Source organism: Ostrea edulis, chromosome 3 (genome assembly GCF_947568905.1).
Source record: "Ostrea edulis chromosome 3, xbOstEdul1.1, whole genome shotgun sequence".
NCBI lineage: Eukaryota > Metazoa > Mollusca > Bivalvia > Ostreida > Ostreidae > Ostrea > Ostrea edulis.
Window position 1 is genome coordinate 90,752,926 of NC_079166.1, and position 22,915 is coordinate 90,775,840.

Below are 22,915 nucleotides of genomic sequence, written 5' to 3' on the forward strand. Positions count from 1 at the left end.
AAACAACAATGATAATGGAGACAGAAGCAGCTTAGGGTAAATCCGTCCCAGCAGAAAAACGAAATTCTGTATTATCTCTTTCAATGTTGTGGAAAAATAATGCATGTGCGGTACTCGGTCGTGTTTTGATTAATTATTTCAGCTTTTTTTTACAGTAAATTTCATTCCAAAATGTCCTTTTTGCAAAATTGTTTGTAATTGCGTCGAACAAATTCCAAATAATTTATTTATAGACGTTGCTGTGATATCTGACTTCAAATAAGAAATTAAATCTTACAAGCACATTTGTTAAAAAAATAACCGTATTTTCAGCTTAGACGTTTTGGCTTAGTGATTTAATTCTTTTTTCTCAATGATCAATAATCAATATATCAGAATCTACTCAGCAACTTTAAAAGAAATTTGGAAGAATTTTGTATAATTTCATTGTACAAACTATGGATATTGGAATAAGCTGGTATCACAATGCATTTATTTCATTAAAAAAAATGGGTCGTCAAGGCCATGCATTATGTATCCATGTAATGATGACTCGATGCGGCCATATACATTGTGAGATATGCAAATATCCTGATTTTTGGTAAACGAAATGCATTGCTGATTTATGACAAGTTTAAAATGTCTACAGTATATATATATATATATATATATATATATATATATATATATATATATATATTAAAAGAAAAAGAATAAACAGTACACAAAGTTAAAAATTTAACGCAAGCGCTTTCATTTTATAATCCTCAGGCGTTACATTTTAAAATAGTTTTTAAATTTTTAACTTTGTGTACTGCTTATTCTATTTCTTTTAATATTTTATACCGGACACTGTGATTTTTTTAAAAACACAATTTGGATATATATATATATATATATATATATATATATATATATATATATATATATATATATGAATAAATATATATATATATATATATATATATATTTTACAGTTTTGCATTTATGTTTAGTTTGTGAGGTCATATTTATTATCATATTACATAATATACACTTACAATATATTTCTAGGTCCTTAGTCAATCAATTACTCTCTAAACGTCTACATATTGTCTTTGATATCAATTTATTTAAACAACGTGATACTTAAAGTTAAATAAAGTATGGTGAAAAATGCCTCATTTTTTTTTTCAAATTCCTTAGACAACATTCATCACTCTTACTAATGCATTATTTGCTGCAAAGGAAGGACCGCATATTCTGTCCAACGTATTATGCCCCATAGTAAGGAAGGTTCTATATCGTGTTGTGATTTGAGGCTCAGTTTTCAAAGCCATATCCAAAGGACGGGTGATTTCCTTTTCTACTATCATTATATATTTTGATTGATGTAGGTTTGATGCGGCACCAGGATCCAACTCGTAACCGGTCCCCTTGGCTGCTTATCAAATACCCATGTCACAGTGCTGTCGCGACAGCTTGGCTCATTATGAGAAAAATCATATCAATTATGAGAAGTGGAGATAACGAACCATGATCAATCTCAGAAATCCTGCGCAGAATACATAAATGAATTAGGTTTGGGGCTTTCATAGATTCCTTGACACACTAGAGTTGGAACATGGTGCCTAAAAGGAGTAAGCATCCCATGTTGACAGGTTACGCCGGTCATGAGCCATTTATCTTCAGGTAAAATAATTCATAGTCAAAATTGATATCTAAAGAACGACCATTTTAATTAGAGCAATGATCATTCTATCACATTACTTATGATAAGTAATTCAAATTCACTCAATCAATCGGTACATCACTTTTACGAAAGAATACTTTCTATAGGAATTCAATCAAATTAGGTCAGAATTTTGTAACTTATGTGGACATTGCAACGATCTAGTTGGGCAAAATGCTATGTGACCTCTTTTATACCAATTGTTAAACTGTTCTTTAAGTATCAATTTCGACAATGCATTACTTTGTTTTTTCTGACCAAGGCATAGTACTCACGGCGGGTGTGACCAGTCATCAGGGAAAACGTACTTTTTCTAGGCATTTGATCCTATATCTGGTGTACCAAGGTGCATGTGTTCACACTAATCTTCATTTTGTGTTCTTGATACGATTTATAAGATTTGTCATTATTTTTTATCTTCACTTTTTCCTCCGTTGACTTTATAATCAATTTTCAATTATCATAATATTTTTGACTTTCGTGATTCTGATATGCTATATTAATCTGATGAAGTATGTAATGCACATATATAGTTTATTTGAATATTCAGAGGTCAAGGTCACAGGACTATATTTTTCACTGATTGATATCCACGTAATTTGTTGGTTAGAAATGATCAGTAAAAACCGCACATTGTAAGGTATATAGGAACAAGACTGAATATGCTATTTTTGAAATTTGAAGTGATGATTTTCATTTCATTTTTCATGTTTACGAAACTTTCATCCATATAACTTTCAATTGAATGATGAAATATACACCTTTTCTTTATGATTTGTTAAAACATATATTTTGATGAAAAGATATGTATTTTTTTTATTCTAAGCTGTGTTAAGATTTTTCATTTCCTAATTTCAATTACAGTGTTTTATTTGAAATAGCCAGTAATATCAATGTAGACTAAAAAATACAATAAATATATGGTATGAATATGTATGCAAATTATTTCATATCGTCAACTAGCATATTTAAATCAGTCTTTTCTAATTTGAGATGAATATCATGGTTTACTGAAATGTCTTTAGTCAATAAATTATGTGCGCGAATCATGGACAAAGGTTATTTCAGTATACTCTATTTACAATACAGTATTGTACATAACAGGTTTTCAGAATATTACTGTATCCAGGTTGTCTAAACTAAGTAATTTGGATTTCTTATGTTTTGTAAAAAAAAAAAAAAAAAAAAAAAAAAAAGGGATGATTAGTTGATTATAGACAAGTGCATCTGAAAATATAGAATGACATCTGGGACGAACGTATATGAAAATCATATGTGTAATTACTTGAAACACACCAGTTTGAACATAGAACGTTTGGTGCTGGTGTTCGTATGTTGTTTTTACCGTAAGACCTAACTTATTAAAATTAGCATTAGGTGAAATGAGTAGCGGATCAAGATATAGGGCTCACGGCGGGTGTGGCCGGTCGACAGATGATGCTTACTCTCCCTGGATACCTGATCCCACCTCTGGTATATCCAGGGATCCGTGTTTGTCCAACACTCTATTTGGTATTGCTTATATGAGTTGTGAGATTGATCACTGTTCGTTATATTCACCTTTCATACATTTCAAATCAATGATGGAAACAGTTTCCTCCTTACGAAAGTTTTGTTCGTCGTCCGTTTAAAAGTTTCAAATTATTGATTTCTACTCAGATTTACCAGGGAAATATAAAATTTGACACAAATATTATTGCATGGATATTGTAGGTTATTGAAACACCGATAAATATAAATTGACATGTAAGGTGAAGATAACGAGCAGTGATCAATCTCATAACTCCTACAAGCAATACAAAATAGATAGTTGGGCAAACACGGACCCCGGACACACCAGAGGTGGGATCAGGTGCCTAGGAGGAGTAAGAATCCCCTGTTGACCGGTCACACCCGCCGTGAGCCCCATATCCTGATCAGGTAAACGGAGATATCCGCAGTCAAATCAGTGTGCCAAGAACGGCTTATCAATCGGTATGAAACACGTCAGACACCATTTGACCCAATGCGAGGTTGTATTGACGAACTAGATCGTTATAACGATCATAGAATTTGCGAAATGCTGACTTCAATGGAGACTGTTGAAATCCCTGTACCATCAACTTGTTTGTCAGTAGCTTACCTCGATTTAAAAACTGACTATGCGCAGAAGAAGCTCTTGCATATCGAATCAGTTGAGATATATAAACACCATATGCAGGTGATAATGGAATATTGCTACAAAAATGTGGGAAGTTGACGATGGAGAAGCTAAAATCATCCCGTTTGTCATACAGTTGAGTTGACAGTTTGCCGTTATAATAAGTTTTACATTGCAAACAAGCATCGCCTTTCAGTTACTACGAGAGTTTGATCCATCAACTTGGTATACAAAATTGGATGCATATTTGGCGAGTGAATTGTTTGGCGGAAGGCTATCTAACCGCTAAAATAAACTAGATTTATCACCCCGCGAACAAAAAGCCCCGCAATACGGTAATATTAATGATGTCGTCATCTAAACAGTCAAGAAATAATCAATCAATAAATAAAAGTGTGATATGCGACAGTAATATGCAACAGGTATTTCGTATAGTAGACCCAAGTTCATTCATATGATATTTATGGCAAGAACACCCCCACAAATTCAAAATAGGACATAGCAACACATTAGAAAATCTTTTGAAATATTCTCGAGAGAAACAAATACAAATTTCTAACATTGATATTGAAGTATCCTAATGTAGCTGTTCTCAAAAAATAAAATACATACCATTCCGAGATCTTAATGGGGCTAAACGATGGATAATAATAGTCAGGTAGACACAAAGAATGGTATTGCTGACATATATGATATCCTTGAAAGAAACCATAGCAGGTGAGTGTCTATATAACGAATTCATCCTGTCGATGATTTTACATATACATTGCTTAAAGGAACATTGCCATTATTCATTCTTGATGGTTTTCTAATGTACAACAATACAAAATGACTGCAATGTATGTATTCTTGAAAGACGTTATTAAACGTACAACAATGAAAACGTGTTGCAAAATTTAAACAAACAACAACAGGATTAAAACAATTTTAAAAAAAATGTAAATTCTAAAAAAAAAATGATTCATTTGTTTTCGTTTACCTATGACGTCATTATATGCACTGGTTATTTTCCAGTGAAAGGGTACATGTATAATCATGACGTCATATTACATATACTTGGTACGTAAACCACATGGAAGTGGCATATTGGCAACATTAGGTAAGTAAGTAATATCGTTGTATATAGCATTTGTTTCGACCAATGGAATTCGAAGATTTTTTTTATCAGAGACAGGGTAATAAATTTTACAAATGAGACGCTGTTTATGTTATTTTTTAAAAGAACTGAACGTATAAAGATTCTCAAGATGTTACACAAGCGTTGTCTTGTACTGTGAAAGGTTTGTTTTATAGAAAACCCAAGCCATTTCTTATTAAGTATTTTTTTTTTATGTACAGACTCTAAATGACTATATACAATTTCTACCTTCACATTCACATGGATCATCTGCTTCTTAACATATATACATGTATACATAGTCTCATGATACAGTACTGTAGCGGGCAGTGTAAGGTTGAACTTGTACTGTCTCGCTAGAGAGCTAGGTTTTCTAGTGATGTGGTAGAGTGTCTCTCTTCATCACGCAAGTTAAGCAATGGTGAGTGTTGTCAGTACGTTGCTTGGTGACAGCTACACATTACAAATTGGTGACAGCGTAGTGTTTAGTGGGATGCCTGCTTCAGATAGAGTCTCTTCGGAGCTCTGCAAACGAAAGTGGATTCGTCCGGGGACGACGGTGGTTTTCGTCGGGTACGGCGGATGCTGTTGCTAAGCAGGTGCCAAACACTCAGAGAGGACTCACGCTAAGCATCGGGATGAATATGTCCCGAGTAGGGGAAATGTAGCGGACAGTATAAGAGAGAACTTTTACTGCCGCGCTAGAGAAATAGCTTTTCTAGTGATGTGGTAGAGTATCTATCTTGATCACGCAAGTTAAGCAACGACGAGCGTGATCAGCACTTGGCTGGGTGACCGCTACACGTCTCAGTATAGTATATCATTCAACTAAAACGCTACATATTATACTACTCTCAGTATGAAAGTATGAAGTTTTTAATTGATACATACACAAATGATATGCTGTACAAAACAAAATCGTGAGTATTCACAAGTCACCATCAGCTGTGAAAATTATATGAACTGTGTATCCTGGTTAGTAGTGTTTATTACTGGACTGGAAATGCATGAAAGGGGGAGTATTGCTTTCAACAGGGGTCGATGACCGCTCGAATTCATTACCAGGAAGCGTAACTTTGCTTTGTCGCACCTCTCGTTCTTGTTTTTTCTTTCTGTGGTAAGATAATATACAGTAAATTATCCTCGGTGATGTATCTATGTTCTTTTATTGCACATAATTGGATAATCTACATTAGTCTGTGTTGTTGTTGTACGATACACATTCGTAATATTTTGGAAAACATTTTTTCAAACAGGATATTGAAAAGAAAGAAAATGTATGTACCAGTCAGTAAAAATAACAGAAAATAAATACAAAGAAATCAGGAACAGGAACTACATGTACTTTTTTTTAAATTTACACGCAGAATTCATCATTACTATGTCACCCTCTCAACAGGACATGTTGACAATTCATTAGCAATGCAGAACAGCTTAGTGGTTACAACACTTGTATTACGATCTGGAGGTCCTGTTTGAATATCGATCCCGACCCAGTATCAAGCATACAAAGTTTAACATAGACGATGAGTGTTCTATCACCAAGGAAACTGAGTAGAAATACGAGTCGTCGGTCATTCGGATATGACCTTTAATTTTTTTCAGTTTGACAACTTTGAGCTTAAAGCAAATTTATGACATCTCACCTAAAAACTAATGTCCTCTTTACATCAGCGAACAATTCTCAATGGGACGTAAACAGCGATCAAACAAGAGTGCGAAGATATGGATGTTAGATTATACTTTTGCCAAACTCTCTACTTCATATTCAGAGTTATGATTGATTGATTGATATTTTCCGCCACACTCAACAATTTTTTTCAGTTATCTGGTGGTGTCCAGTTTTTATTGGTGAAAGAGAGAATCCAGATACAATGTACCTGGGAAGAGACCACCGACCTTCCGAAAGTAAAATGGGAAACTTTCTCACTTACCAGCGCGATCGGGATTCGAATCCGCGCTGAGAGAGGTGAGAGGCCGCGTGGTTTTGAGCGCGATGCTCTGACCACTCTGCCACAGAGGACCTTGGAGTTATGAGATTGATCACTATTCATTATCTTTACCTCTCATTTATATTTTCATCGCATGGATACAAACTTTAGCTTTATATACCTTATTGCACATTGCATAATCACATTGTTAGTCATAGTGTATGTGACCGGTAAACAGGGGATACTTAGTCTTTTGATGCACATGATTCCACCTCTGATGGTTCGTGCCTGTTCTACTCTCGAATTAATATTTCATATGGGACTAAAGTTATAACAGAAAGGTGAAAACAACGAACAGTCATCAATCTCATGACTTCTATAAGCAATACAAAATAGAGATTCGGGTAAACACGGACCCCTGGATATACCAGAGGCGGGGTCATGTACCTATGAAAAATAAGCATCCTCTGTCGACCGGTTACACCCGCCACATATATGGCTTTCAATCTGAAAATTTCATTTTGCTGTAAAATGTGCTATTACGATAGGTGTGCTTGTAACTTTAACCATTGTCATTGATAAAATCAAAATTAAGTTTAAGATTTTTTTCAATTTGATATAAAGATTTCAGTTTTATGGAATACATAGCATGATATTGAACGGGAAGACAGTAATGTAATTTTGCGTCATTCTGGATAGGTTTAATAACACAAATATTCATTACAAAAGTTTATAAACCTTATGTTTTCTCTCATTGAAATGATAATTCGCAATTTTGCAACAAAACTTTTCGACACAAAAAGTAAGAGTTGGTGTTACTTTGCAGGGAGTGATTGCTGTTTGTTATTTTCACTGTTTTTAAGAGTAACAACTTCAGAGAGTAGTGACAAGTAAAGAAATTCGGATCTGGATAAAAAGGAATTTCGACAGCCATATTTCATTAAATGCCATATAGCTGAGATGAATATTCCCACCTGTCAAGTCAAACTTGGTAGAATTCAGTCTTCCATTAATCCATAGTGGTGAAACCAATAACTTGATCTATACGATAATAAACGTATTTTGTGCAGCAGAAAATTCTAAAATTAGTTTAGTATAGGTGATACATAAATTTATCTTTATTTTTCGTTCTCCATTCATCTTCTTTGACTAATTATCACCACTCTCATGTATTTCATTGTTACGGTTTTCTAACTTTAAAAAGAGAATGCCATTGTAACATATTATCATGATACTGTATAAATTGGGACATCCATATTAATCTCTTCAATAACACAGTGAAAAATGTGATGTTTCTGCAAATGAAGGATGGTTCTTAAACACTATTCATGATCAACGAATTTTACGCTTACTTGTAAACGTAGAATATGATCGCCCCAGTGACAGCGGATATAACGGCCACAAGCAATACAACTGTCACAATGGCAACGATGTACTTTGATTTTAAATCTATAACAAAACAGAAAAAGGGATTATTCATAGGGAATAACTGCTCAATAAAAACAATGCTCCGACTTGACAGCAACATAAATGATTCAATGATTAGGCAGGAAAAAAAAAACGACCAATATATCATTGAGCAATATATTTGGTAAACACCGATATTTTTTTTTTTACATGATTTGAGGCTTTATAATCAGTTATAATCGTGTGACCGTTCGGCATGGGATGCTTACTCCTCCTAGGCACTTGATCCTATAATAATGTATCTGATTATAGATTATGGATTATAATGTACAATAATGTGTCACCTATTTCGTCTTGCTTTCGATGTGCGATCTGTGATTCTGTTTTCATGTGTATTTATTAACTTTTCCTTAGAACTTTTATGCTAATAGTGTTTTAGCTTTTAACGTAACATTTTAGAATGCTTTCTAGATAGTTTGTATAGTGTTCGCCAAAAAAAAAAAAAAAAAAACAACCTTTAACTATCGATCTTAATAGTAATCTTTTATATTGATGATTTTATAGATGAAAGATTGTATGTCATTCTGTCATTCATTTTCATTTAAAAGGAAAGGCAACCCTAATCACATTGTTGCCTTTATGAATAAAGTATTTCTTACTGATATCGTAAATGACAGTCTTTAACAACAAAAAGACTTGCTTAACAATTAAATCAATATTAATATCTTATATTTCAAATTACCCGCCGTTAAGAGAGCGGCCATGGAAGTTTAATTTATTACGCCACACGTCGGTACCGGTTTATTTCATCAGCAGCATTGTGAACATGACAACTCCTAAACAGTTAAGTTTGGAGCCGTATAGATTTGAGCCCGTTCTTTCGCAAGAAGAATTTAAGAAAAAAAGACGTTCAGTCGAGTCGCAGACCAGATAGGTAGGTGGTACTTGTTTATTCATACATGTAAATGTCTCAAACTTCAATTTATCATTACGCAAGTGATGGATCCACAGTTCACATACTATTTTCTTTTCAAATAACTTTGTTGGGTCAGGAATTTCGGTAAAAAACTTTTTTTCACATATCCTCTTCGCATTAGTATAATTTACTGCTTGACAGGAAGGCACCAACTATTTACAATGTATTCGTAAAATATACCACATGCACATCTTTGATGATTTTTGAATCTCATAAAAACGGAAGAGACCATGTGACGTGAAACTTATTGATTTTGGTGGTCTTGAATACAAAAGAGTTCCGCATCATGGCAGTCTCTATAGATGACGAGAATTTAAATTTTTAACGTTTTAAAATTAGTACTGAAGATTATCTAGGCTGTATATCAACAGAATAGTATGACAAGTCTTTATCATATAATTATTCCCATCATTTATCATGTAAAATTATTTGGGTTGCGTTTCCCTTTAATTGTGTGCTGTTTTCTATCATTGCCTCCCTAACTGTTACCCCTGTAAAGCGCTTTAGAGTGATTTGTTTTACATAAGGTGCTATATAAATTATATTTATTATCTTTTTATTATTACCCCACTTCAGGTATATCCAGGGGTCTGTGTTTGCCGAACTCTCTATTTTGTATTGTGTATAGTAGATATGAGATTGATAACTGTTCGTTATGTTCACTTTTCATATAAAACGTATCTTGACACTTCAAGTACAGAATGTATGCAGAAAAATAGAAACATTTTATGTGAAAATGATTTAGAATGTCATAGAGAACGTAACTGGCGTTGCGGAAAGTTTATGTTCATGGCGGCGTAATGATCACGTTTGATAACATGTTCATTCTCACAAGAAGCTTCGGATTACGAAGAAGCTATAGCTATTATTAATTAGCAATACATAGTATCATGCAAAGAGTGTTTGAAATCTAAAATAACCGAGGACAGGAGGGGGTTGATGAACGCATTCACTGTTATGTATATTAAAAGGAATATTCATATGTATAGTATAGGCAAATATGCTGCATATATATACACATGATTGTGAACACCAAGCAAGCTGCATGTAACATAGACCACAGACTATAAGAGTTTTATGATGCAAATATTTACTAAACTGGAATGTACATATATTACTGTATTAACAAACCGTTGTAATCTTTGCTTGGAACATATTTGCTTTCAGTCGTCGTGGTGGGAATCGTGCTAGTTGTGGTGGGAGTCGTAGTAGTTGGGTATTCACACGATCCGTTAGTGCCTACACAAAATATAAATAGCTATAGTAATAAGATATTCATGAAAGGTGAAGATAACGAACAGTGATCAATCTCATAACTCCTACAAGCAATACAAACTAGATCGTTGGGCAAACACGGACCACTGGACACATCAGAGGTGGGATCAGGTGCCTAGGAGGAGTAAACATCCCCTGTTGACCAGACCCGCCTTATATCCTGATAAGGTAAACGGTGTTATCCGCAGCGTCCCAAATATTCATAACCACAATGAAATTGAAGTCTTTCCTCCGAGCCGATAGTACCTATAACACATCAGTAGTGGGGCGTTGTCTCTAATGACTAAAGCGCGAGAAATAATCCGAGCTAAATCTGAACTTTTAAAAAGATTTAACAATGACACCATTCCCAGAATTCCTTCGTCAAAAGTAGCGTATATCTCATTCACACTTTGAACTAAGATTGTGAACTTACGTGGATTGTCGTTCTAATCTTATGGTATCCTAACTCTAAAATGCCGTGCACGATTAGGCCTAATATTTCACGAAATGTACATAATGTTGATAAAAGCAGGGCAAGACGATGAGTAATGTAAGAGTTCGCTTTATGCAACAAAAAGTTCTTTGTTTTTCCGTGTCGAAAAATAAGAACTGCACAAAATATATATACCGGTTTCACTTCCTTGGCATGTTCAGTAATGCAAACCATGATGACCACCCCACCCCTACCCCTACCCCATCTCCCGTTAACAAACCATGCTACTTGCTACATAATTCACGACCGAAAATTCAATAATTAATTCTGAGCTTGTGAACATATCACAATACATCCTTACAACAACACTACTGCAATTCATTCCATAATTACGTATGAAAGTTGAAATTATTTTTTCATTATGACGATTAAAAGTAAGATTCTGTACAATATAAAACTTATACGGTACTAATTTTCATGCACCAGATGCAAATTTCAATAAATAATGTCTCTTTAGTGATTTTGGAAAATCGAAATAATAATAAAAAAGAGCTAATAGGAAAACTAGAGTGCCAAAAACTGGAGTCAAATTCGTTCAAGGATAGAGCTATGCATGGGGGGAGATATTCCTTAATTTTGAAATATCATAATTATCATTCTAATTTCCCCTTCTGAATCAGGTCATTGCTACAAGGAAGATTATTATATGTGCGAATAAGGAGGGAGTAGTAGAAAAGAAATGGATTCACGCATGTATGTGCAATAGTGTGGAATTTATTAATTTGAAATAAAATTAGGGCCTATAATTGATATTTTTATCGCCCACATACATTGCTACTGACACGGTGTTACAAATCTGAACGATTTTTGAAAAGACTTAAACATTTTCATCACACAATTAGTGAATTGGAAAGATTGAGAGTAGAAATAGGAAAAGTTTAGGCTGCCGAGAACATACAGTTCAGAACAAGTCGTCAAAGATTAAGCAAGTCACAGTAAAGGCAGCAGAAATATGATAGATACAGGGCATTTTTTTCAGTCACCCACATTCATGTATTCATGTTTGTAATGATAACTTTTAATGTTTATGCTCGGCAATATAGAATGATCTAAATCTAGCAAGAACCTTACACACATAATGTGTGTGGAATGGAATGAAACAATAAGCTGTAGTTTTGTGAAATGGCCGGTATGAAACATTGACCCGTGGTTCACGACGATACCTCATACAGGATTTCAAATGCTCATGGTTTGATGTAAAATCTTGAAAAAACTAAAATAGGTTCTTTTACTGTCTAATCCTATGTACTAAGTATTTGGTAAATATAACTTGTTTAGATTGCAGATCAAAGCATGAACATTACAAAATATGTATGTAGTTGCATTCGCAGTCAGAATATTAGGTATAATAGAGGGATATTCACACAACCCATTACTACCTACAAAACATAAAGAGGCAGCAGCAGATTTTCACACGACCTGTAGTTTAAAAAAAAGCACGAGGACATGGTAGTCAACTATGAACACGACCCTTTTTATCTGTAAGAAAAATGGATATGCAACAGTATTATATTGACATGACCTGATTGTATTATGTATGTTACCATAGTAAAAACATTTCAATTCATAACTACATGTGTATATGTAAACAGACGCCACAGATAGTAAAGGTATCCGGCAGAGAACCGTCTTCGAATGTCAGGTAGTTTACGTTTTTCAGGTCCCAAACTACGTGTAAAAAATTCCCGAATGCGTCTGACACCAGCATATTGATTGATTGATTGTTGTTTTCCGCCACACTCAACAATTTTTCAGTTATCTGGTGGCGCCCAGTTTTTATTGGTGGAATAGAGAACCCAGATACAATGTATCTGGGAAAAGATCACTGACATTCCCAAAGTAAACTGGGAACTTTCTCAATTACCGGCGCGAGCTGGAGTCGAACCAGCACCGACCAGAGGCGAGAGACTGTGCTATTTTGAGCGCGATGCTCTAAACACTCGGCCACGTATACTCTAAATACAAATTAAAAGCAGATCGAAAACCATGACCTTTAAGATATGAGGAAACACCCATCTCTTTACACACGGCTTTTTGTACGTATACTGCAGGGACATGTTGACAGTATAGTATAGTAGGAATTTTAACACTTGGATGTACATAAATTAGCATATTTTCGTTGATGATGAAGCTGAAAAGCAAAATCTTCTGATTTAGTATAGTAATCCAAATTGACATTTTTACGAGGAACGATTATTGAAACATTAGAAAGAGATGTTGCTGAAAATGATAATTCTAAGCTCCAGTTTTTCACCATTTCACGACCTTGGAACTTTCATAGTTGTTTAAGTGAGCGTAACATAATTGTAAGCTATAGCTGAGTGAAACTGAAGTAAAATCGGCCTCAGGCACATGATAAAGGAAGAAATATTGTCTGTGAGAAATAGTATATTTGGATATTTGACAATGTCAGTAACGATCCCATTTTTAGTAACACATGTTAGGGTTATGTCCGAAACACCCATTAGAGCTATTATCTCCTTACGATTGCTAAACATTGTACTCGATAGGATGAAAACAAAACAGCAATCAGTGATACATTTTGCTCTTCCTGTAAAGATTGCAAAATTTAGAGGCGTACAAATACGAACCCCTAGAGTAAGCATCCCCTACTGACAGGTTACATATACAATGAGTCCTTTATGTCGATCAGATAAAATACGTCAAGGTGACATGATCTTTATACAGCGGCTGATTGTGGCTGCGTAATGCTCCGTTTACCAGATCGGGATATAGGGATCACGACAGACGCGGCCGGTCGACGGGGATGCTTTCTTCTCATGGTCGCCCGATCCCGACTCTCATGTGTTTAGGGGCCCGTACTTGATATGCTCTTTATTTTGTGGGAGTTGTTGATTGATCGCAGTTCCTTATGAACGTGCATATTGTAAATGAAAAGGTTAAAACTATCCATTATCAAGGATTACATGGTAGACATGTTATCGTACATTGTGATCGTTTTATCAGAATTTTTCCATGCATACCAAAGCAGATTCTCTCGGGACAGGCGTCTAATGCTGGCAGGCAGTACACGTAATGTGTCCCACAATTCTTTATTTGGATGTCATATGTTCGGGTACAACAATCAAAGAATCCAGTTTTACAAAGTTTTTCGGTGACGATACCATCTCCAGAAGTCGGCAACGATCCTGAATTATAAATGCAGTACATTACATTTTAGTGAAGTTTAACATGCAAAACCTTCAGAGACTTTAAAGACCTTTACTTTTAGCTTCCTCTTATCTGTAAGTTATATAAGTATCACTGAGCTACTGAGACCGGTAAAGAAAATTAGATTAGCCATTCGTGTATTTTCTATTATTTCTCGATGATAACTGAGAATGAATGGCAAAAAAAAATTCAATTGCATCTCCATTTATGAAAATAACATGCTTGTGTAGATAGTCATACAAGCCCATCTACATCTATACTTATGCACATAGTAGATTTGTAACGGTTGCATATAAATCAATACTAAACCATTACAGCCTTTTCGCAATGTACCATAAATCATAGTATTTACACATTTTGTAAATCATGTAATATGAACACGGTTAAACCGGATTGGATATCGTGTTACCCCTAGTATTGTAAAGCTAGAGGTCACTAAAACAATATCGAGCGAAATGAGAAGAGGAAAACAAAGCAACTGCACTCCACTTTCGGTTTAGATTACAAGACATAAGGTCTGAATATGAATACCGTTAAACCAGACTGGATACACCGCTCCACAGCTTAGAAGGTCTGGACACTGGTCAAGTATCGGGTTGTCTGTCACGTACCATCCCGGCGTGATGTATCTGTCACAAGGCGAATGAACACCGTCATGTTTACAATTCTCTGTTCTAGCGTAGTTTTCAAACAGAGTACTGGCCTGCGTACAGGGATCTTAATGGAGAGAAAACAAAGAAAAGAAAGACCTATGTACGGGGATCTTAATGAAGAGAAAACAAAAAACACACTGACCTATGTATAGGAATCTTAATGAAGAGAAAACAAAGACATACCGACCTATATACAGGGATCTTAATGAAGAGAAAACAAAGACATACTGACCTATGTATAGGAATCTTAATGAAAAGAAAACAAAGACATACCGACCTATATACAGGGATCTTAATGAAGAGAAAACAAAGACATATTAACCTATGTATAGGGATCTTAATGAAGAGAAAACAAAGACATACTGACGTATGTATAGGGATCTTAATGAAGAGAAAACAAAGACATACTGACCTATGTATAGGGATCTTAATGAAGAGAAAACAAAGACATACTGACCTATGTATAGGGATTTAAATCATGAGGGCATTAATCACACTATGCATTTTTTTTTTGCATTTCGATTCCTCTCAAAAAGACCTGTTTCCTATTTTTATCTACATTCATGCACTTGTATTGAAAATAAACTCAAATTACACATTCTTTCAACCATGCATAGTCATCCTTACCCAGTGTTCCGATAAGCTGGCATTTGATTAATGTTATTGAATGATTTGAAAACGATGTGATGACAAGGAACCTACAGGAAATAATCAGAATGTAGAAATGTTTTTATCAAACTTACCACCACTACCTGAGCAATAATACGTTGATTCTGAAAGATAAACATCAGAAAATCATTATACCCCAATCTATTTGCAATCATATGTAACATGAACACATAATATGTTCAATATTGACGGTGCAGAGTCGCATCGCGTCCTTTTAAAATCATTGTGAATTGACACGATTCATAGCTTCGTTTAGTGGCATTGTGTAACCAAAAAAAAACATTACCTACATATGTGACAAGGCCAAACACGCCGAGGAAATATACAGAAGGCGCAATCTGAAAGAGCTGATAAAAGTATGATTCAACATAGTTAAACAATTGTTAAAGATGTAGGATTCTAGAAAACATATGGTGTAACGGGTGAATATCAATTTAGTCTCAGATATAATTTCTCATAACAATCCAAGAGTGGCGTTATACGTATTAAGTATGTATTCAATCCCTTTGTAAATTCAGCTAGAACAGAATATATTCGAACCAAAGAAAACAAAAAACTAAGAGTTCAAATGCTAGACATTAATCTTGTATTTAGTGTTACAATAAGAAATAGCTGCTGTTTTGTTACCTTCATATTGATTTAGTCCGTAACACCTTGTCACATTTTGTCGTTATTCCAGGTATTTCCTATTTTGTCATCAAGTAGGTTTTGGTAACAATATGATGTGTAATATGCACCTGAGTTACCGTGAAACGATAAATCGCAGTAAATATATTCTCAACCGATATCGCTTTAACCTCCCCTGAAGTACTCAGGACGACGCATTTAAATGTCCAAACAAAAGGGTAAGCGCGGCGCATATCAAATGTTCTCATTTTGACGTCAATTTAATAAATGTTAGTCGATCATGACAACCAGGAAGTAAAATTCGACATGTGTATTCAGAAACCATGAATTTCAAACTGATTGAAAAGAAGAACAAGCGGTGAAGTGTGTTTTATTTACCAGTTTGAACTGTAGCTTCAGTAGTGAATATTATATGTATCATTTATTTACACATGCTGAATGTTGGGTATTTCCAAGCCTGTAATATCACATATGATTTCTATAAGCTTTTCTTTGAATATAGTTACGTTTTGATAGTTTTATGTCCCTTCGATAGGTGTTCATATATTGAAGCATCATCAGCTTTAGAACAAATGTCAAGCATATACACGTATGCATAACGTCCAGTGTTCTCAGCATCAGACAACACAGAACATGGATGTTTATCATACAAGTTTAATCAAGCATAATGTGCTTTAGTATATATTAAAATACGACAGACACATGTTATTTTAGATGCGTAAATTATTTATTATGCTAACGGTCTTGAAGTCTAAAGGGGGTTTCTGTATTTTACATTTAATTCATCACCATTTATGCAGCTGCGATGTTGGCAGATTTAGAAGAAAGTACACAGACATGAAAATACATATTCTATGTTGATAAGCCCCTCAGACATGTGTATTTACAATTAGAACACTTGTCGAATGTCTAAATATGTAATCAGTAAAGGGATATTTAATTCATATTGCCACACAATCTTCATAATGTTTCCCTTTTGGCACGTACATGTACATTACTTCCAGATAATGAAATTCAATTCAGCCATTTTGTTTTCCGATTCATATTTTAGGATTGCTCTAACACTGTTAGTATAAGTCATATGTAGAAGAAAAAATGAAACAGGGGACGTATCTTTTTAGCGACAATCATCAACATTAGGAGAAAATTCCATAACCCCATGTCACATTAGTAACATCAGTGCGTTTCTTTTATAATGCTGAGATAGCTATCTGCGTAGAAAAAAGTTGGATATTTCGGGAAGTTCCTGTATTTTGATCCAATTGTAAAGTTGTGAGATATGGAAATGATTTCATGTACATTTTGGAAGTTCCAGATACGGGATAATTTGGGACAGGATCTTCAACATTCAGAATGTGAAGGGTTCCTGTTGGAAAATAGGAAAGCACATCTACTTCATTTATAAAGCACAATGGTATGAGACAGACCTTGGTAGACTAGATATATGTACATAAACGTTTCGGAAGAGATAAAAGTAAATATTCAATAATATAATGATACCTGACCAATGAACATCAATATATTCACGTCGGTCGTGATATAACCCTGGTTCCCATTGGTTTGTAATCGACAGCACTTAACAATCAAATATTGAATTAATCTGAAAACTTCCCCTTGCGCTTCTGTAGACAATGACTTTAACTTTGAATAGAATGCAAATGTTAGTATAATCGCGGTATAATAACATGTGATACTAGAATATGCATTTCATAGTCAACATCAGAGACATGTATATTTACACAACACACTTGTATCACTGATAAATGCTAATCAGTAACTAAACAATATTTAGCCCAGGTTTCCACAAATCCCCAACAGTTTTCCTAGAACGAACACGTGTATCAATTATAAATGATGGAATTCAGTTTAACATTTTTTTCTCTCATTGAAATTTGTGAAATGACAAATTTAATTGCAAATGAACTGTTCCTTCAATTGCCATCCGATTCAAACACTGATAACACAATGACACTTATACAACCTGTAGAGTTTCTTACGAAAATGTTTTTTTTTTATTTATTATAAAAATCTGATATTCCGTATTATTTGAAAAGGTATGAACGTATGCTTTTAAAAAGAAACAAACCGTAGAGGAACATATTTATATGGGTGCATGCCAAATACCACAAAATTTCAAAATGATTGTGTACACTTCATTGAAACTGTTAGAAATTATTTTTATTGATATTCAGCATTTCAACTTTATAACAGCTACTTACGCATATACGGACACTTTTCCTGAGAGATAAGTTGAATTTTCTAAAGACAAAAACAAATGCCTATCTTATGCTACATTAATAAGCAACAGTTACCTCGTATAGTAGATTCATGTTCATTGACATCATACCAATGTCAAGACCACCATACAAATACAAAATATCAGATAACAACATATGTAAGGAAATTGTTTGAAATATTCCCAGGAGTCACAATAGCAAATTTCTCATATCATTATGCAAATATCCTTATATAACCTAAAAGAAAATACATGTGCATACCATGTTTCTGAGATACAGCCCCCTAGCGAAGTACTTCGTTACTAGCTTGTAAAATACGGATGTATATTTAATTGATGTGATGAAATTTAGAAATTCATTTCAAAATTAAGGATCATCTCCATCATGCATAGCTCTTATCTTTATACAAATTTGACTCCACCTTTTGGCACTTTGTTTTTCCCTATAATAGCTCCGACAAGTTTAAAGTTATTTCGGATTTCAACATTTTGATTGAGCATCACTGAAGAGACATTATTTGTCGAAATGCGCATCTGGTGCATCAAAATTGGTACCGTATAAGTTTCACATCATTGGGACTAAAATATGAATATCAAACAAATATCTTACAAACAAGACACTATTAACACTGTTAATGTTAGTTTTCACAAAAACTGCATTGTTAAAGATTCTCAATATGTGGTACAAACATCTCCGTGTAGTGAGTAAGTTTTTACATACAAATAAAAATAAAGAGTTGTCCCCATCTAATATCTTAATTCATTTGTTTTTGATGTGTACAGACTCTGCATGACTATATACGTATTTTTTCATCGTCATTATTTACAAGTACCGCTTGTCAATATGAACTGGATTCAAAATGTTGACATACACGGACATTTAAATTCCCTCTTCACGACATACATGTATATATTTATTTAGAGTTGCACGATACAGTACCGCATATCATTCAGCCGATACGTTGCATCTTTACTCCTCATGAAAATTTCAAGATTGAAAGGCAAAATTCAAACACATATTGTCAAAGCATTTATCATTATTGTGCATTTATATAACGCTTATTCTAATCATCATAATTAGCCTAAAGCGTTTCACGAATGAAAAATGTTAAAACGAAGAACCATAAATACAACATCAAATGATATTCAACTGAAGTAACTAAGAATTAACTTAAACTATGCGTTTTTTGTTGTTGCCAGAAGTGTTTCAATTGAAATGTGAATTTTATGAAATCTAAAGCTCTTTTAAGAAATATGAGATCGCAAAGCTTTTTTCTTTCATCAAATTAACCGCATCAACACGTATAATTTCTCAACAATTTAAGGTCCAAATCGTTCCCTTGCGCAGCAGTTCCTAACAACAAACAAGCTTGAGCAAACTATCATTGTACAAGCAGCTTGGTTCAGAAAAAGAACTTCTCAAAGGTAACGACTAATTTTCATTAATTGTCAAACTCAATAATATTAGATTTGACTACAAATTCATTATCTATCATATGACATTGTAGACGGATATAGCCTTTCATATTGACAATTCCATCTGGTGATGCTTTGTTCCAAGATTGGTTTCCTATACATCCACATGTAAAATTTTGATTTCCCATTGTGGCCCACCCCAACACCAGGGGTTATGATTTTAACAAACGTGTCTTTGCACTATGTAAGGATGCTTTCATGTAAGATTTAGCTTTTATGGCTCAGTGGTTCCTGAGAAAAGATTTTAAATGGCTCCAGTCTATGTTTGTATGTTTGTTATAATATCCCTTTTGAAAAAGGCGTGACCCTTCATTTCAACAACTTAATTCCCTTTCAACTAAGGATGATTTGTATGAAGTTTGATTGAAATTGGTTCATTGGTTCTGAAGAAAAGTTTCCCATATTCATCCTCATGTAAAACTTTAATCCCCCAATGTGACCCCATCCTACCTTTGGGGTCCATGATCTGAAGAAAATTAAACCCATTCTATGAAAGGTGAATATAACGAACAGTGTTCAATCTCATAACTCCTACAAGCAATACAAAATAGATAGTTGGGCAAACACGGACCCCTGGATACACCAGAGGTGGGATCAGGTGCCTAGGAGTAAGCATCCCCTGTCTATATCAGCAAGTTTTCACTTAAATCTCCACTCTTACGGCGGTTCTTGAGAAGAACATTTTAAAAGATTTCCCTAGGCATATATATTCCAATGTAAAACTTTAATCCTCTATTGTTTCCAACCCATACCCCCCGGAGTCATAATTTGAACAAACCTAAATACCCACTATGTATGGAAGCTGTTATGTTAATTTAAGCTTTTTTGGCTCCGTGGTTCGTGAGAAGAGGAAGTTCAAATGGCCCAATCTATTTTGGCATTTTTGTGATTATCTCTGATAGGGACACGGCATGGCCCCTCATTTAATTAAAGAAGTAGGTACAGTTTCTAGAGTCATCTGGCCCAAAATATTGATGATTTCACTTGGAGCTCAAATCCTGGCATTCAATTAAGGAATATTTTAGCAAACCCAAAATTCACTCAGTTTGATCAGCAAAAATGATTTGTGTCATGTGACGAGAGCTTGAAGTTGGTATAAAATTGCAAAAATGCCATTTTCAATGAAAATATCCACAAATTCAGGTAGTTTTCCTTTTAGAAAACATACAGCGCATGGTCGAGCAAATTCATATTGAAGCATATTTTTCATCTCAAAATAATACACAATATATATCATTTTCATTTTGCTCGACAAATGCGCACATCTTTTCCGGAGCAATAATTTGTATGACATTTGACAGTTTTCAGGCTTATTTTGAGAAAAAGGCGGGACATGTCTTATCCATGATGTCATAATGCTATCCATTTAGGACTATCATTCTGATTTTGTTGATGTTTAGTATACCTGGCATCTATTTTACTTTCTTAAAACGCTGAATAAGGTTAATTCCAGACACATTTTATATAGAGAGAATTTTTTGGGCCTTTTTATGTATACAACCGTACCTTGTTCTTTGAATTCCCTTTACCCAATGATAATTTGTGCAAAATTTGCTTGAAATTGACTCAGTGGTTCTGAAGAACATGAAAATGTGAAAAGTTTACGACGATGACCAACAAATTCGATTAGAAAAGCTCACCTGAGCCTTTGGGTCAGATGAGCTAAAATTACATCGTTAAACATCACTCTGATTCCACGTACCAGTACCCTGAAGTTGATATCAGAAAGATGATGAAGTTTCTCATTGACACTCTCTTCGTAGTTGTTGGTGATCAGGTTTCCCAACAGACAGTTGCAATTCCATGGACACAAATTGTCTTCCTTTATTCTCTGACCTTTTTTGGTAATTTTTGTGAGACAGAACTTAATCAAAAGTATCTATTTGAAAAAAATGAGCATTTAAGCAGTAAGTTTGAAGCTGTCTTGAGTAGTTTTACTTGACTATTTCATAATTCTGGCACGGAAAAAGACCATGCTGTATGACTTGAATCACGTGGCGTTGGCGTAAGATCAAGGAAGGGTCCACCAGGGACTGTGTGATACCAACCATGGGTAAAGTCTGGGATCACAGCCCCGGAAACTCATTGGTGGGTGATCGGTGCAATAGAAGGACAGTCCGTGAAATAAAGAAGAGTTCATTGAGGACCAAAGGAGAGCTAAGTGGATGAACACTTCGATTATCGAGTGTAAATCATGAACACTGAACTGTTAGACAAAAGACCAATAGCAATTCATGAATATTTGTCTGTCTAAAGATTCCAATATTGTTGTTGTTGAAAATATATAAGTACAGTTGACTCCCGGTGACTCGAACATCGATCTCTTCAAGTCCTCTGTCTCTCAAAGTGAAACAATGGTCCCGACTTTTTCTTTATGTAACAAAGCAAATTTACTCTCGATGTCTCGAAGGACTCGATGTCTCGAAGTGAAGTTGGGTCCCGTAAAACACATTTCATTGTTTTCACTCTCGATCTCTCGAAGTGGTTGTAACGTATACCCATCGTTACCCAAGCGTGTAATAATTGGGACCTTACCTGGATTTTGTCAAATGCCGGAGGGGTAATTAGATCTTTACATAGTTGAAACATAGCCCGTGCTTCTTTGAGGAGGTGACACACTTGCATATATAATTGGCTAATTGGTCAGTTTACACCTGGCACTGGGTTTTTGTGTCGTGATGATTGAAGTTATATATAATCAGACTATGAATAAAACCTATCATTTGTTTTGACGTGACAACGAGAGACCAGGGTTTGACACTAAGGCACGTCCGACCGACCGAGTCTACTAAATGATAGGTCCGGTCGGGTAAAATGTCGATTTACTAGTCGGACTGGTCGTATTTAAAAAAAAAATAAACAAGAAACTTTGCTATAAACCGTAAGATATTTTTATTATTACCTAAAAGAAAATAACTGTAAAGAGTTGCAAGCAATATTGAACAGTGTGATGGCATAATCTCTGTTTTTAGTTATAATAAAAAGTCACGGTCAGAGATGATGTTTTAGGACATCTACTCGATGTTAATTTTAAACAGTTTATTTGAATTGACTATAATAAAGTGTTTATGA

At 34.6% G+C, this 22,915-nt stretch overlaps 1 protein-coding gene across 4 annotated transcripts; it reads right to left on the reverse strand.

Annotated features, from left to right (window-relative positions):
- Window positions 1–5,788: 5,788 nt before the first annotated feature.
- LOC125674305 (uromodulin-like) lies at window positions 5,789–16,346 on the reverse strand. Of its 4 annotated transcripts, none has more exons than XM_056159386.1 (8): window positions 16,132–16,346; window positions 15,791–15,851; window positions 15,579–15,608; window positions 14,714–14,899; window positions 13,996–14,160; window positions 10,393–10,500; window positions 8,231–8,327; window positions 5,789–6,059 (listed from the first exon to the last, which is right to left on the reverse strand). In XM_056159386.1, exons 1-8 carry the CDS (start codon window positions 16,135–16,137, stop codon window positions 5,924–5,926), a joined length of 789 nt encoding a protein of 262 aa, XP_056015361.1. In that variant the 5' UTR covers window positions 16,138–16,346; the 3' UTR covers window positions 5,789–5,923. The 4 variants fall into 4 exon arrangements, with proteins under 4 accessions (XP_056015361.1, XP_056015362.1, XP_056015363.1 ...); XM_056159387.1 differs by having other exon boundaries at window positions 15,791–15,842; window positions 16,132–16,339; XM_056159388.1 differs by lacking the exon at window positions 8,231–8,327 and having other exon boundaries at window positions 16,132–16,320.
- Window positions 16,347–22,915: the final 6,569 nt, after the last annotated feature.